This window comes from Benincasa hispida, chromosome 8, assembly GCF_027475165.1.
Source record: "Benincasa hispida cultivar pf3 chromosome 8, pf3_genome.v1.1, whole genome shotgun sequence".
In the NCBI taxonomy this organism is placed as follows: Eukaryota; Viridiplantae; Streptophyta; class Magnoliopsida; order Cucurbitales; family Cucurbitaceae; genus Benincasa; species Benincasa hispida.
The window spans coordinates 2,044,466-2,061,485 of record NC_143485.1 but is presented as its reverse complement, the minus strand read 5'-3'; the positions used below and the strand labels follow the sequence as shown (position 1 = coordinate 2,061,485).

The 17,020-nt window shown below is 31.2% G+C and overlaps 1 protein-coding gene across 1 annotated transcript; it reads right to left on the bottom strand.

The window, feature by feature from the left end:
- Positions 1 to 3,318: 3,318 nt before the first annotated feature.
- Positions 3,319 to 5,440, bottom strand: LOC120083500 (Pollen Ole e 1 allergen and extensin family protein). The gene is made up of 2 exons (XM_039039278.2): positions 5,264 to 5,440; positions 3,319 to 3,863 (listed from the first exon to the last, which is right to left on the bottom strand). The coding sequence occupies exons 1-2, from the start codon at positions 5,394 to 5,396 to the stop codon at positions 3,457 to 3,459; spliced, it is 540 nt and encodes a 179-aa protein (XP_038895206.2). The 5' UTR covers positions 5,397 to 5,440; the 3' UTR covers positions 3,319 to 3,456.
- Between the last annotated feature and the right edge of the window lie 11,580 nt (positions 5,441 to 17,020).

Genomic DNA, 17,020 nt, shown 5'->3' with positions numbered 1-17,020 from the left:
CATCATGACCCCTTGTAAGCTGCTTTACTTTGCATTGTAATTGTGGTCGCATACTTCTCATCACCCATCGCATCATCACTTACACCCATTGTCATTCGCACTATAGTTATAATCAATAAGATAGAACAAGTAGACCCACAACATCACATATTTGAAAAACAATCCGTAGTAAGATTGAGATAATTATTTCATCACATAATTAGGCGTAATCTCTGTGTTTGACCCTGGACTCACCAGGATTCTGATTAATCTTATACTTGGATTCAATTAGATAAAACAATGTGTTCACATATTTAAAATGCATGGCTCAGATTAATTCTCGTTGCATCATTTAAAACGCATCAGTAAATATGGTAAAGAGTTAAGGTGGGTGTGATAACAGTAACAATACAATAAATAAACATACAATTTCCATTAGCAACATGAATAGAGGGAAGTGATGAAGTAGTGGTTGAAGAAGATAGAAGTGGAATATTAGAGATCATGTGATTACAACAAACAGAATCAAGAAGCCAAAAATTACCCGATAAAATCACGAGTAAGAGAATGGAAGAGATTACCTGGCTTAGTAAATATAGAGAGTTACTGGGTGAAAACTAAAGAGGATGGGGTCATCGGAGGAGAAGGCAACAATAACAATAAATGAGGAACAATCTTTAAATAAATCTCTTGATTTGTTGGATCGACGAAGACGACGAGGTGGTTGAGTAGGAAAATTTTCATAAACGTTGGCCATTAGAACCAATGAAGGAACAGATGAAACAATTAAATCAACTAAACAGGTGAACCGAAGTAGCTGAACCAAATTGAGCCAAACATGATGAACTGAACTGGACTAACTAAACCCATTCAACAAAATCAGATACACAAAGGAAACCTACGATCTTCACGAAACATACGAAAGGGAGAAGAAATCTTGACCCATGTTAAAACCCACGACGACAAAGGAGGTCTAGGCAAAACTAAGATGTAGCGGTCATATCTGAACTGCGAAGGGTGGCAGACGTCTAGGTGACACGGATTTGCAGTGCTTCCGGACGATGGCAGATTTGTACAGGTCACAATGACTGGTAACATTAGGTTTCATATCGAAAAATAATTTGAAAAAGAATATGGCTCCAACACCATGTGAAAGACATTATTTTTATTGAATAAATTTCATAGACTCTACCATGCAAGATACGAAATATATATAGAAGAGAACAATTTATAAATAGAAACCTAAATTACAGGTGAATATTCAAGGGAACGATATATATGGTAACAGAAAAATTGATCAAGCCATCAATAGCTACCTGTTCTTGTAAACATACTCCAAGTAGTATTACTAGAAGTGTCTCAAATGATCAAGATAAGAGGCAGAAGATAGTGGGAGAAAGAAAAATATGAAAGAAATTCCAAGTATAATGGATTTAGTTTTCATATCTATGAGAGTTTGAAATTTTGATTATTACTGTTCACATCAGATATCGACAAAGAAAATATAATTAGTGGAAATCAACTCGATTTTATTGATTTATAGTAGTATTTGAGTCTCTATTGTATAATTTTCTATACCTTCTGTCAAACGTTGACTCTGATTTGGAGATCAGTCCTCAATTTATAGACAGCAAACAGATGAAGAAATGACCAATTTGTTGAAATCTACTAATCTTTGAATCTTCTGAATGTTAAAATTCTTTGAATTCTCCGACTTCTAAATAAATTAAATGATGAGTGGTCTTCCCTATTTATAGTGTTTCGACAAGCCCTATATGGACCTGGGCTTGGTTTATATTGGTCTCAACTTTTGGGCTTAGACTTATTTTGACATATTTTTTTAATAGACTTTTATTTGAATTTAACCCAATTTATCTTAATAAACCTAGACTGACCTAGATTTGGGCCTAATCGCCACATGGCATAATTTGATTGATCATACTGACATTGTCCAATGGATCAATGCTTAGATAGATGTCATCATTTGATTTACAAACTTTCATGTCTTTACTTTTAATTTGAAAAACACACATGTAAATTTTTAATTAGTCTCAAATTTATCAATAAATTAATGATGTGGCAATTTGTGATTGGCTGAAATTTCTCATTCAACAATTATATTTATCATAATTTGAGGGTTTAATTTTTATACCTGAAAGTTTAAGGGTACAATTTTTATACTTTTAAAAGTTTGAGGGTCTAATTTTTACAATTAAAAGCTTAAGAGTGCAAATGTTACCGGGACAATATTTTGGTGGTTTTTGGAGAATTTGTCCAATATTAAATTATTAAAAATGGTTTAATGTTTTATAATTTTATTTCCATTAAATTAATCTATAAATTATTTGAATATAGAAGGATATTATTGGAATAATACATCATTTCAAGATATTCCAGTCATAATAATTTTGCAAAACATTAACAATTACTAAACATAACTATCTAAATATTCCTTGAAATTCTTTAAAATTTTTCTTTTTGTTGTCCATGGATGTCAGACATTAAGGGTTGTTTGAGAGACAACTCATCTATATTATGTTTTTAGATTTACTGAGTTCATAGAATATGTGTTTGGTTGGTAGTCTGAATTCTATTTTAAAAAACTATTTTCGGAATCTGTGATCAAATTAAAATTATACAAATTCTGAAAAACAACTATTTTATATTTTCAGTATATTCAAATTTTGAATTGAAAATTTTAAAATGTAAAATTATATTAAAAAGGATAAAAACAATAATAAATATAGTATTTCATGTTATAAACTCAATTAGTTTTTTTTTAAAATTAAAATATGTAGTATATAATATATATTATATGATATTACAAAATAATAACTATACGAAAATTTTAACATAAACATGCATGTTCATAAATTAATAGTAATAGTTTATATTCAACTTAGTATTTAGTAGGTAACTATAATTAGTTTTATAGTTTATAAATATATTTTCAAACACATTTTGAAATATTTTTTAAATTGAAATTTAATTTATGAATCTGTTACCAAATACATATATGAAAACATGAAATACAACTTTGTTTTCAATATATTTTCAAACACATTTAATAAAAAATGTTTAAATTGGAATTTAATTTATGAATCGACTACCAGACACATATCTCTAAACATGAAATACAAGTTTGTTATCTTTGAATCCCTTATTTTTAAAATTCAGATATCAGATTGTCTATTAAATAGACCCTTATATTTTCATATATTTACCATTTTAGGCATTTGAGGATTTCGGCTATCTTCATTCTCATTAAAAGATGAAGACCCTTACAAGTTACATTAGTACTATTATTACAATGCTTACAAACATATTTAAACCATATAATAGTGAATTAGTAGACAATAGTCATTAACTATAATCATTCATACTCATCCATAAGTTTGGAGATACAAATTAATCTCTCATAGACCACATTTATTGTAATACTTAGCCATATATGCTCCCCAAATACACAATTAATGCTCAAGGAATGCCTATGATGGGAAGCACAGGGAAATAGTAGCTTGTGGGTGGGAAGCCCCACTCAGGTGGCAAAGGCAAATCAATGGTCTTAGAATCTTCAATAAAATCTTTCTTCATGGCTTTACACTTTTTATTTTCTTTGCATGTTGAGAACTTGAGAGGAGTGGCAATTGTGAAGAACTTGGAGTTGGTCTTCTTGATGATGGTAGAAGCCATGTCTTTCCTTGAAGCAAAGAGCTGGTGAGCTCCCCCAACAAGCTTGGCTATGCACTTGGGAGAAGAACCAGCTGCTTCGAAGTCGACGGAGGCCACGTCGGAAGGAAGCGGAGTCTCGAATGATCCATCGGCTTTGGTAATTGCCATAGTTAAGTTCTTTACTCTCTCGCACATCACCATGATCAAGTTTCCTAAAAGAAAAAATGAATACGATTGTAGTAGAGTAGTTGATAATTAAGACCCTTTTTGGTAATTATTTTTTTTTAAATTAAACTTATGGACACTACTTCCACTTTCAAATTTCTTCTTTTGTTATCTATATAATTTAGCATTAAAAAGTGGCTTTCAAAAAGTTGTTTTTGTTTTTGGAATTTAGTTAAGAGTTCAACCATTGTAATTAATAAAGATGCAAAGGATTGTAAAAATATGGATGAAATAGACTTTAATTTTAAAAAAATAAATAAAAATCAAATAATTATCAAACGGGGTTAATATTTTTTTTTCGACCTATTTTTATTGTATCTTTTATAAATAAATTGTAATAAAGAATTTAGTTATTCGTGTAATGAGAAAAAAAATCATTTTGTATGAAATGTTTCATAAAATATAAGCTTGGTTTCTCACACGCAAATACACACGTGCACACAAAATACTTGAAGCACTTGTTATATGCATGTTTGATGTTTCTTGAGAAACATTATCCCCACTTGTATACTTTTAGAATAAATGTGTGTTTCACCCTTTTTTATTTTTTTACCTTTTGAAGTGGTCCTTATTATATAGGGTAATTGCAACGGATAACATTTTTAGCACTAATTATAACTGTATACAACATTTTTTTAAAAAAAATGTAAATATAACAAAATTTATCCGTGATAGACTTCTATTGTTGAAAGACTCTTACTAATGATATGCTCTATCATTGATAGACTCTTAGCAACGATATGATTTATTACTAATAGACTATCTAAATTTTGCTATTTTTGTAATTTTTTTTACATTATGCTATATCTACTAATACTTTGAACCTGATTGTTATATTTGCAAGTATCCTTATTATATAAGCACGCTCAAAAGAAAATTAATAGAATATTTCCTATTAAGAAAACTATATCCCCTATTTAACCTTTTTTTTTTTTTAGAATTTCACAAACCAATTTTCGTTACAGAAAAAATTAAAAACAAAATGTATCTCCAATTGTCAAAAACACTTTTAACCAATTTTTAATTATAATCCAAACACTAATAATTCTTTATTTTCTTAAGGAAAACACTTTTAAGTCATTAATAAACCTAGACATGTGAAATGCCAGCTACAACAATTTTTTGACTTTAAATATCAATTGTCATTTTATAAACGGTGACAAATGGATTTTAAGAAGGCGATTTTAGAATAACAAGCCTTTTTGATGGAAAATTTCGGATATTAAAGTAAATTTCATATACATAAGTAAGTTATAAAATTGTCATTGAAAGTTAAAAATAAAACCGTCATCGAAAGTTAAAAAAGAAAAGAAAAAAAAAAGGCACATGAAAGAAGAAGAATAATGTATAAGTGAATATATAAAAAAAATCAGAGGGTTGCAAAGACCTGAAAGATCATAGTTGGATTGACAGTCAAGGCAAGAGATCTTTGCCTTCAAAGTGTTGGATTGTGCAAGATGAGTTGGTGCAAGAACCAAAAGCAAGAAAATGGGAATAATGAAAAGGTTAAGAGAAGCCATAGATTTTATCAAACCTTTAAGGACATGTGAAGTGAAGAAAGCAGCATATGCAGCCTATAAATGAAGCATAAAAAAACAAATTAATGCAAAGAGTGCAATGGCCTCATTAGTAGGCATGGTATAAATGCATGTTTGTTTTACTATAAAGTTTAGGAACTTTCTAATATGATATGACACAAATTCACCTGCAAGTGAAAGTTGCAATTAATAGTTATATGGTTGGTAGGTATATTGGTTTTTTTCGGCTCATCAACTCGAGAATTTTTTTTTTATATATTTTATTTGATAAGAATAGTAGAATTAATGCATATTTTGAAGGGACAAATTTCTTCCTTTGTTGTACTTAAAAATAATGACTTTTATTTTAATTTGTTGAAGAAGTTTTAGAATCTTAACTAAAAATTTTGAAACTAAAAAAAAAAAAAGGTGTTAGTTTTTTTTGGAATTATTTAATTTATAAATTATTATGAATATTATAATAAAAAATAAATGTTCATTGCTTAGTGTCCCAAAAGTTATGGGTCACGATTCATGTTGTCCATGTGTCATGTAATTATTCATGTTTGGTGTTCATGTAAGTCCACATCCTAGTTACCACTTTGCCTATAAATAGTGATATTTGGTGGATCTTAAGAACACACCTACTTTGGTGAGAATTCCACTTCCATCAATTTCCATATCATCCAATTTCATGATTTTGGCTTACTTTATGTTTTAGTTATTTTATATTATAATTTTAGTTTTGTTTATTTATTGTTATTATATAAAATTATTATTATATTATATTTTTCATATCCGTATTTCCGTTGTGTTCCTCAATTTTCATAACACGTCATCAGCACGAACTCTTGTCGTTTTCTCCGCTAAAGGTAGGTCTTAAAAGTATGTCAGATTTTCCTTCTTCGTTATAATTAATAAATTAAATGTTATTTTGCATATTTAGTACGTATTAAATTTCTGATATATATATAATATTTTGTGATAGTGTTGTCATGACAAACCTTACAAAATTAGAATTCACAGCCTTTGACACTAATGGCAATAATTATTTGTCATTGATGCTTGATGTTAAAATTCATCTGGATGCTATGAACTTGAGAGAAACAATTAAAGAATGAAATACGACATCCAGTCAAGACAAAACAAAAACTATGATTTTCCTTCGTCGTCATCTCCATGAGGGGATTAAAAATGGAGTATCTTACAATAAAATATCCCCGTATCTTGTGAAAAAAATTTAAATCAGTATGTAATTACAACTCCATGACAAAGCTTGTTATAGATTTACTATTTGTTTTATTGCTATGTTTCATGTTACATTAATTTTTTTTACTATATATTGGAAATATCAATTCACTTCTCTCATAGATGTCGAATCTATGAAAATGTATAACTATTAATAAATAGATGTATATGTGATGGAAATTTAATACCATAGATTTATTTCATTCTAGAATAAATTTAAATTACATTTTTATACATCTTACATTTGTTTTTTTGTTTTTTGTTTTTTTATAAGATTGGGTCCTTTAGATCATCCACCTCATTTAAAATGTAATATTGAAAAGAAAGACAGTCATTATTTCATATTTTACTAATATTACTATGAGCCTGTTTGGCTCATAGGTTTTGTAATGAAATCTTTAATAAACATTTAATATGCTTGTTTATTTGACATTATTTCACTTTTTAATATTCTGAATATTATTATCCCGGAAACTTTAAATTGAATTTTAGGAGTTGAATAATAAAAATCTAACTTGATTAATAAATAAACTAATCCATCATTACTATTAATTATCAATTATTATATATAAAATTTATTTAGATTAAATAAATTTCAACTAATACATATATAATTAATATTTTATGTTAGCTTTACTATTTCATATAACATTTTATTATTAATTATTAATATTCTAATCAACTTAAATTTTTTGTTAATTATTTTGAGTAATTAAATTAAATAGTTTAATTAACGTTTAATATAAAAATATTTTATTGCTTTTTTTAAGTGATTAAATAATTAATTACTCACAGTATATTAAATAATATTAATTATCATTTTATGATAATATAAAATAATTATTTAATTTTGATTTTTATATACAAAATTGATAAATGAAACATAGATATTTAGGCCACGTTGGTAAAGATTTGATTTTTTGTTATTGTTTTTGAAAATTAAGCTTATTTCATCCACATTTCTTACAAAAAAAAAAAATTTACACATTTCTTAAATACAAAAGTTGAATTCTTAACCAAATCCTAGAAATTAAAAAAAAAAAAAATTTGAAAGCTACTTTGTTTAGCTCTCAAATTTTGGCTTGGTTTTTTAAACCATTAGTGAAAAGTAGATAATAAAAGAAGAAATTTGGAGGTGGAAATATTATCCAAAAGTTTAATTTTAAAAAACAGAAACAAAAAATAAAATGGTTACCAAACGGAACCTTAACTTCTAGATATTAATTTTCATATCCAAAACACAAACGTTATTATCCTATACATATAAAACTCATATATTTAATGTCTATACCCATGAAATAATTTATTTTGTCATAGGTTGAGTTAGCATAATTATTAGTCTTAACTAGCATATCAATTTATACAATTTTTTATATAATAGGATAGGGAATTTGAATCACAAATACCTTAATCGTTAAGAAATATGTATGCATGATGAGCTATGCTTCGTATGTAATGATGTGAATTGCTAAAAAGTTGAATAGTTTATTGAAATTGAACACATTAGCTTATGATGTAACAATAGAATGGTGTGTTGAAACGACAAAACTTATAATTTTTTAATAATAGTTAGCTTCAGAAATAGTAATACATAGCCAAAGCGAGCATAACTCAAATAAGATATGAGTATTTTAAAAATTACGATGTGTATAGTTCAAATCTCCTACCTCAGTTGTACTAAAAAAAACAGTAATACATGGTTTTTTTCTCTCACATTTCAGCCATGGGACGTACGTCTTCATACACCCATTTAAAACTATTTTCTACGTTTGGTTTTTTCCAAAAAAAAAAAAAAAAAAAAAAAGCCTAAATAGAAACCAATCTTTCTTAAAAAATAAAAGCAATATTATTTAACTCTTTAAGTATTCTATATGTCATCATTCTTTTCTAATGATTTTAGAGTTTTCATTTTACCTTCAATGCCCTTAATTTTTTTTTTTCAATTTTTGAACTCATGTTCATTAATTTGTAAGATTTTAATTTATTATCTAATTTTCAATCTTATCGGTGCGCCCATGGCCCAAAGTTCACTCCATGCCTGACTCAAACTCATTCAAGCTCGGTCTAAAGTTAAAATGTGATAGAGTCAATGAAGGGCCCAAGTTCACAAGGAGAACCATGAATGAACTAATGTTACGTCGAAATGAGAATAAAGTATGGTTGATAAAAATTTAAGGAGGAATGCTTGGGGCAAAAAGTGGAGTTGTGAACTTTTTGAAGTTATGAAGTCTCGAGAGTTATGGATGTTGGGATTTATGCCCTAAATCCTCACAGTTATTTATTTCACATAATAATTGATAAGCCTTTTGCAACTTCTCCTTCTGAATCATTGGAGTGTTCACACTCTTACACTTCTTCATTTTGAACCTCTTCAATATCTCTCATGTACTTCTTCTAACAAAGAAACAATTCCTCTTGTTCTTCGTCTCCATACCCAGGAAGTAATGCATTAGACCTAGATCTATCATCTAAAAAACTTTAGTCATTTCTTGCCTGAACACCTCTATTTGAACACCATCACTTCCTGTCATTGGCAAGTCATTTACATAGAGAGATACAATCATAATATTAATAACTGATTTTTTCACCTAGAGTATGGGTTCACTCAAACTCTATACAAAACTCAAGTTCAACAAATGTTCATCAATCTTGCTATACCATGCCTTGGGAGCTTACTTCAACCCATAGAGAGCCTTCTTACTCTTGTCCTGATGTGATGAACCCATCTGGTTGCTCAATATAGATCTCTTCTTCTAACACTTCATTAAGGAATGCTGACTTCACATCCAGTTGATATACTTTCCAATCATGTTGAGCTAACATAACCAATAGTAATTTGATTGCGTCTATCCTTACAACAGGTGCAAAAGTCTTTGAGAAATCAACTTCCAAGACTTGTTCATACCCTTTCACCACTAGTCTGACGCCATCAGAAATTATATTGCGTTGACACAACAAATAGTAATTTGATTGTGTCCATCCTTGCAACAAGTGCAAAAGTCTCAGAGAAATAAACTTCCCAGACTTGTGCACACCCTTTCACCCCTAATCTGGCCTTGAGCTTATTCAAGGAGCCAACAGGATTCAATTGTCATAGACCAAGCTCCATAAGGTGTCTTTTTGTCCAATACCTTTGGTCTATTCAATAGAAAACTTATGTGTTAGTTGTTTTAGCCTAGAACTCTTTTGACAAGTTCTTCTCATGCAACATGCATCTTGTCATTTTCGTAATACTCTTGTTCTTTTTCTCATTTATTTTGTTTTAATGTGAAAGATCTGGTAGGCATTTAGACTTCCATCCTCTAGCCTAAAAAAATTCTTGGTTCTGTCTCTTCACTCAACTTGTCTCTCATTACATGTGGAATATGAGAAAAGTACAGACAACCAAACACCTTCAAAATTTTCAATCTTGGTTTAGTATTAAACCAAGCTTCGTAAGGTGTCTTTTTGTCCAGTGCCTTTGTCAATAGTCTATTCAATAGAAAAACTTATGTGTAAGTTTCTTTATCCCAGATTTTTTTGATAAGTTATTCTCATGCAATATGAATCTTGTCATCTCCGTAATACTTCTGTTCTTCTTCTCACTTATTCCGTTTTGATTTGAAGTATATGGAGTTGTGAGCTGATGCTCTATCTCAGCTTCTTCACGTAAGGAATTGAACCTTCGTGATGCGTATTCAGTCCCATTATTAGACCTTAACACCTGAATTTTATAGCACTCTGATGCTCAACCCATCTTTCAAACTTTAGAAACACTTCAACTACTTTAGATTTTTGTTTCATGAAGTAAAAATCCAACACATTCTTGTATAATCATCAATAAAGATAATGAAATACCTACTACCATTCAGTGATGGAGTTGGTCGTGGTTCATACAAGTTAGTATGGATAAGCAACAGCTTCTCAGTTGCTTTTTGCATTGACTTCTAGAATGACAACCTTATTTGTTTCCCTGTCAAACAAGCTCTATAGTTTGTCTTTAACTCCTCTAAAACTGATACTCCAACTATCATTTCATTCTTTTGTAGATATTGCAATCCATTTTGATGAAAATGACCTAGTCTATTGTGACATAGCTTAGTGTCATTCACTTGACACTTAAAACTATTTGCTTCTTCTCAAATGGATCCAACGAGAAACTCTTGTTCTACATATTTATGTTGAACAACTCATTCCTACTAGAGTTGAAAATGAGGCATTTCTCATCTTTAAATAACACTTTGTATCCCTTCTTTACTAGTTGACTGATACTTAACAAATTTTTATCAATCTTAGGAGCAACACTTCAACAATCAACTTCGTTTCTACACAACTCTCTATTGACACTATGTCTTTCCCCTTCACTTTTAGATATTGACCATTCCCTATCTTCACATTTGAATTGGATGACTTGTTGAGGTCCTTGAACAACTCATTAACACCTATCATGGGATAGGTGCAACCACTATTAACCAATCAACTGTCACATTGAGTGACTGATGAGAAACAGAGCCACAAAGAGTTTATCCTCTTCTTACATTGCAGCATGTGCTCCTCCTTGTTGTTGAATTTCCTTACACAACCTTTTAATGTGTCCTATTAAATGACAACTTCTACACTTCACATGTGGTCTTCTCCAGCATTTAAAGTGTGGATGATGTTGCTTCCTACAGTGTTTGCATGCATTATCCTTTACTAGAATTTTTATTTCCTATATCCTTTACACCAGTTTCTTAGCTACTGTTGCTACTTTTCTTTTTTCCTTTTCACTTATTTTTTCCACCTTCGTCTTATTGCATTTTGGCGTTTAGTTAGCAATGTAAAAAATCAAGCCAAATCAGTTAGATTCAAATTCGATCGATTTTATCATAATTTTGAAAGAATCAAACTATATCATTTTGTATCATATCTAAGGGATTCCTAGGTTCAAGCTAAAAAAGCAATATCACTCAATTATTATCAAATCAACTACAATATTTTTTTTGTCCGTGAGGATCCCAACAGAATGTCTTCTACTTCTAATAAGCCATGAACTAGATCAGAATCATTATCAATGAGCCCGTAAGAAGTGATCCCATTTTTTTCATCGGGTCCAAATAGAGACTAAAGGTCTTGAACAACCGATATGGCAGAACAACTCAAAAGATAGAGAAGTATCTTTAATTTCTTTATTCTTGTTCCAAGTTTGAAGTGCCATTTCTATAAATAAAAACCCCCTTTTGTTACACGATTTCTTCTTCATATAGATAGATATAGGATCATTCGATTTTGTTAACGTTCACCATAACAAAACCCTAAAAAATAGTGTTGCCAATTTTATTTCAGCCCGTGTGGCGCATTCACTCTTCCTTTCTCTATCTCACATCCCCTCTCTATCTTTCTTCTGTCTATTCTCCTCTCTCACATCCCCTCTCTCTAACATAAAGAAGAAGAAGAAGTTTTCTTTTTAAGGAGTTGTATGAAGAAGAAGATCAAGATATATTTTTCCTTAAAAGAACCGTCCCAAGCCATCCAAAAGAAGAACTTTTTGTTTTAAGATTCATCCAACTTGCATAAGGAAGAAAAAAGGTCATTTTTTGCTTTTAATTTTGAATATTATTTCATTGACTCAACTCGACTCGATTTTAACCGGGTTGGGTCGGGTCTTGTCTATAAACAACTGACCTTGGGTCGGGTTGGGTCATCTTTAAAGAAGACTCGGCTCATTTACACCCCTACATGTAGTGCCCCTTCAATGCTTTCTTTCATACCTCATCAACCTCCTCTACTCTTGTGCTTATAAAACACTAATTAATTCTGTCACTTTGAGTTGAGATACATCCTTAGTATTTTCTAAGAAAGCAATAGTTGTTTCATACCTTTCAGACACAGAGACTAGAATCTTTTGAGCCAATCTATTATTAGATAAATCAGTTCCCAGTATTCTTATATTGTTGGCAATTTCAATCAACTTGTCTGAGTACTCTTTAATAGACTCAGAATCCTTCATCTACATCCTCTTGATGCCCTTAATCCTTTCCATCTCCTTCATATTCACCTTTAAGGATTTACCAAATCTCCTTTGCTGATTTCAAAGTCACGATTCTATTAAATATGGCTAGAGTCACTGTTGCATATAGGCAAGCTCTAGCCTTCACCTCCTTGGTGACCTTATCCTTGTAAATTTTGATGTAGTTCATTGTTGGATTATCAAGAAATGGAGAAACTTCATAATCTTGCTCAATTACTTTCCAATAATCACAACCATCCATATAAGTCTACATCTTGATAGCCCATGAATCATAGTTTTCACCATAAAAAACATATGGATCTAATGAAGAAAGATTGTTTGATCCCGACTCTACTCACTCAATTCTCACAAGTGTATCACCCGGTTTCTCTCAAGGATATCTCACTAGTTCTCACTCACAAGCCCCTTAAGAATTCAGCTTTGAGACCATCTTTGTTCTTATTAAAGAGAAAGAGGAAAACTAGGGAAGTATATTTTTTATTCAATCAATTCTCACTATAATCACTAACACTACATTCTAAAGGTAGCTTACTTGATAACAAACTCTACTAACCTAACTCCGCAAGATTTGCAACTAACTCCAAATATAGATTTTTAACATCTCTAGAAATTAGCACTTTGGACTAATTCAAACAACTAAAAGTAAACTTGCAATTGAGTTAACTAACACTGGCTCCAATATTCTCTTGATTTCCCTATTGGATAGCTCTGGTTACCCATTTATCTGTAGGTGATAAGTTGTGGCAATCCTATGTTTTATGTTATATTTTGTAATAAGTTAGCCATAGCTTGGTTAACAAAGTGGATACCTTGAGGGGTTCCATATCTACTTAATATGTTTTCAACTAAGAATTGATTTACCACATTTGTATCATTAGTTGTAGTTGTCACTGCTTCACTCCACTTTGACACATAATTCACTATCAGAAGAATATATATATATTACCAAAAGATGGAAGGGAAGATCCCATGAAATCTATTCCCCAAACGTCGAAGATCTCGACTTCAAGAATATATTTCATTGGCAGCTTGCTTCTTACTGTAAGATTCTACCCACTCAGCAAGAGTGGGTAGAATGTTGCGCAAACTTATGTGAATCCCTGAACAATGTTGCGCGAACTTAAGTGAATCCTTGAACAATGTTGGCCAAAAGTACCCACTCAGCAAGACTTTTGCAATTGTCTTGGAACCTATAAAATGTCCTCCATAAGGAGTTTTTTTACATGCCTCCATAATATTTGGTACTTCTTCCTTAGTGACACATCATCTCTATATTTGATCTGGTCCCAACTTGTACAGATAGAGCTCATCCATGTAATAATGCTTTGGGTCATGGAAGAACTTCTTTAGTTGTTGTCTGGTTTCCTCTGGTGGAGTTATTCCAGCTACCAAGTAGTTTGCAATATCAGCATATCATGGTGCTATGGCAACTATTAACCAGTTTTCATCAGTGAACATGTCTTTGATCTCCCCTGAGCCTCCCATATCTTCTTTAAGTTGTGATAAATGATATACCACTTGATTCTCTGTTACTTTTCGATAGATAATTTCAATGTCAAATTCTTGCGGTAAAAGAATCCATCGAATCAACTAAGGTTTTGCATCTTTTTGGTTAAGAGATACTTTGAAATCAGTTCAAGTTCTTAATTTTTAACCTAAACTACTCTAACTCAATGAAATTCAATGGATAAAAAGTCTATATAGAGTATTAATGGACGGAGGAAGCTCATGATGCTTTTGAAAAGCTAAAGAAAGCAATGGTCTCTTTACCAATTTTATCATTGCCTGGTTTCAGTAAACCTTTTGAGGTTGCAACAGTTGCTTCAAGTTGTGGCTTGGGTGTTGGTTGTCTTAATGCAAGAGAGGAAGCCCGTGTATCATTTCTAAAACGTCTACTTTGTTTCCTTTGATTTACATACTTATCTCGGTTCGGTTTTTGGAAGACATGTGGGCTTCCTACATACATATAAATGTTTGATAAGCGGGTAGTATTTGGGAGGGGATGAAAAATGATACTAAAAGGTATGTGGCGGACTTTCATGTTTGCCAAAAGAATAAGGCATTGATTATGTCACCAATGTGCCTATTGCTTCCTTTAGGCATTATGGATGCTCTTTGAGAAGATATTTCAACGGATTTCATCTAAAGGTTGCCTAAATTGTAAGGATATGAGGTGATATTTGTGGTTGTTGATCGATCGAGTAAATATGTGCACTTTATAGTGTTGAAAAATCCTTGTAGTGCAAGAACCGTGGCTGATGTGTTCATTAAGGAAGTAGCCAGGTTACATGGCTATCCAAGGTCTATAGTTTCGAATAGAGATAGAGTATTTCTAAGTCATTTTTGGCAACAGTTGTTTAAGGCTACAGGCATTCGTTTAAATCGTAGTACAACCTATCATCCACAATCTGATGGCAAGACAGAGGTTGTTAATAAAAGTGTGGAAGCAAATCTCAGGTGTTTTTGTGAAGAACATCTTAAACGGTGGTATTCTTGGTTGCATTGGGCTGAATACTGGCATAATAATATGTCTCAATATCTCCAGTGGTATTATATCGTTCCCAGCTGTTTATGGGTGTTTGTTGCTGGCCTTGATTTCTTATGGTGATCAGCAAACTCCTAACTCAACTTTTCATCAGCAATTGCATAAAAGGAGCGCCTTCGCGTAGCTCAAAAAAGTATGAAGAAATTTGATGATAGGAAGAGGAGGGAAGTTGAGCACGCTGTGGGAGGCTTTGTGTATTTGAAGTTGCGTAGATATAGGCAAACATATGTGGCGGGGAGAAGGAATGAGAAATTATCTCCAAAGGATTTGTTTTAGAGTAAGTACCTTTAGCTTACCAATTGGAGTTGCCTGAGGGGACATCTATACATCTAGTGTCTCATGTTTGTCAACTCAAACGAGCATTGGGGCAACATCGTGAAGTGCAACCAATAGCACCAAATTTTTCTACTATGTATGAATGGATTACTGAACCTTTGGAGGCTTTCGAGTATAGGAAGAATCCAACTACTGGAGTTTGGGTGGTGTTGATTCGTTGGTGATGGTTTTAAGCTAACAATTTCCTGATTTTCACCTTGAGGACAATGTGATTTTAAATGAGTTTAATGTTAGGCCTCCAATTATATTATGTTATCAAAGGAGGGGTAAGAAGGATACAGGTAATGTAAGTGGAGACCACAATTGAGGAAGAAGAGAGGAGTTGTATGCATATGGGAGAAAGATGTGAGGGTAGTTAATTTCTGGGGTGAAGTCTCTTAAGATTGAGAGAGGGGAGCCTCGACTATCAGACGATATTGAGGAGAATTGTAACTTGCCCCAGGCAAGAGTTTCTTTGCATTTCCATTGAATGATAGAAAAGAGAATCTATACCTTTCAGAAGGCCCGTAAAAAATTAATTTTTGTAGTCTCTAAACTTAATGCATCAATTTATTTTTTGTACAAGTATTTCTCTCCAAATGTACAACTTCATTAAGTTTCTTTATATATATATATATATATATATATATATATATAATGAGGGACCAGATATAGTTATAACCTATAAATACTAAATCATTACATAATAAATAGTAATAGTATGGACTAAATTTTCACAAAAATACTAAATCATTACATAATAAATAGTAATAGTATGGACTAAATTTTCACAAAATTTACGCTACAATGACTAAATTGTTTCAATTAAATTCAAGGCCTATGTCGTTATAAACTATTGTTTAGGATCAAATCATACCCGTGAAACAAAAGTATCAACCAACAGGTTGCATCTGCAGACCTGTCTGGAAGAATGGTGTGCAGCAAAAATCTCTCGCAAAAAGAAATGGATGTTTGACCACAACCTGCAGGTTACAGAAGCAATAACAATCTGAAAAATAACACATTACACAAATAAAATGTCTGCATATTGACGATGTAATATTTCCATGGATGTTTAGAAAAAATTTGAGAAATTCAATAGTTGAAACTCTCTTCTGTTGTGGGCATCATATACACACCACATGAGACATAACTAATAAGCCTTGGCTAATTAAAGGCTGTAAGTTTACAATCACAAAATCAAAAGGCATGAGTGGGAGTATTTTGCAATAATGAAAATCACTTTTTGTCAAGTTTAGAATGACTTTGCAACACACCACTCAAAATCAATTCAATATTTAATTTTACACTTTTAATTGCACTTTTCGTGGTATAAGATTAATCTTGAAAGATTAAAAGCATTTATCGAGTGATTTTAAAAATGATAAAAGCGATAGTTAACTATTTTAGAATCACTCACAAACATGCCATAATACAATTCTAAACACATCCTAATTCCTACTTTTTCAAAACAGGATACCATGAAATATTAACACCCTAAACTTGACCATATTTCTCTTTAAGATCTGG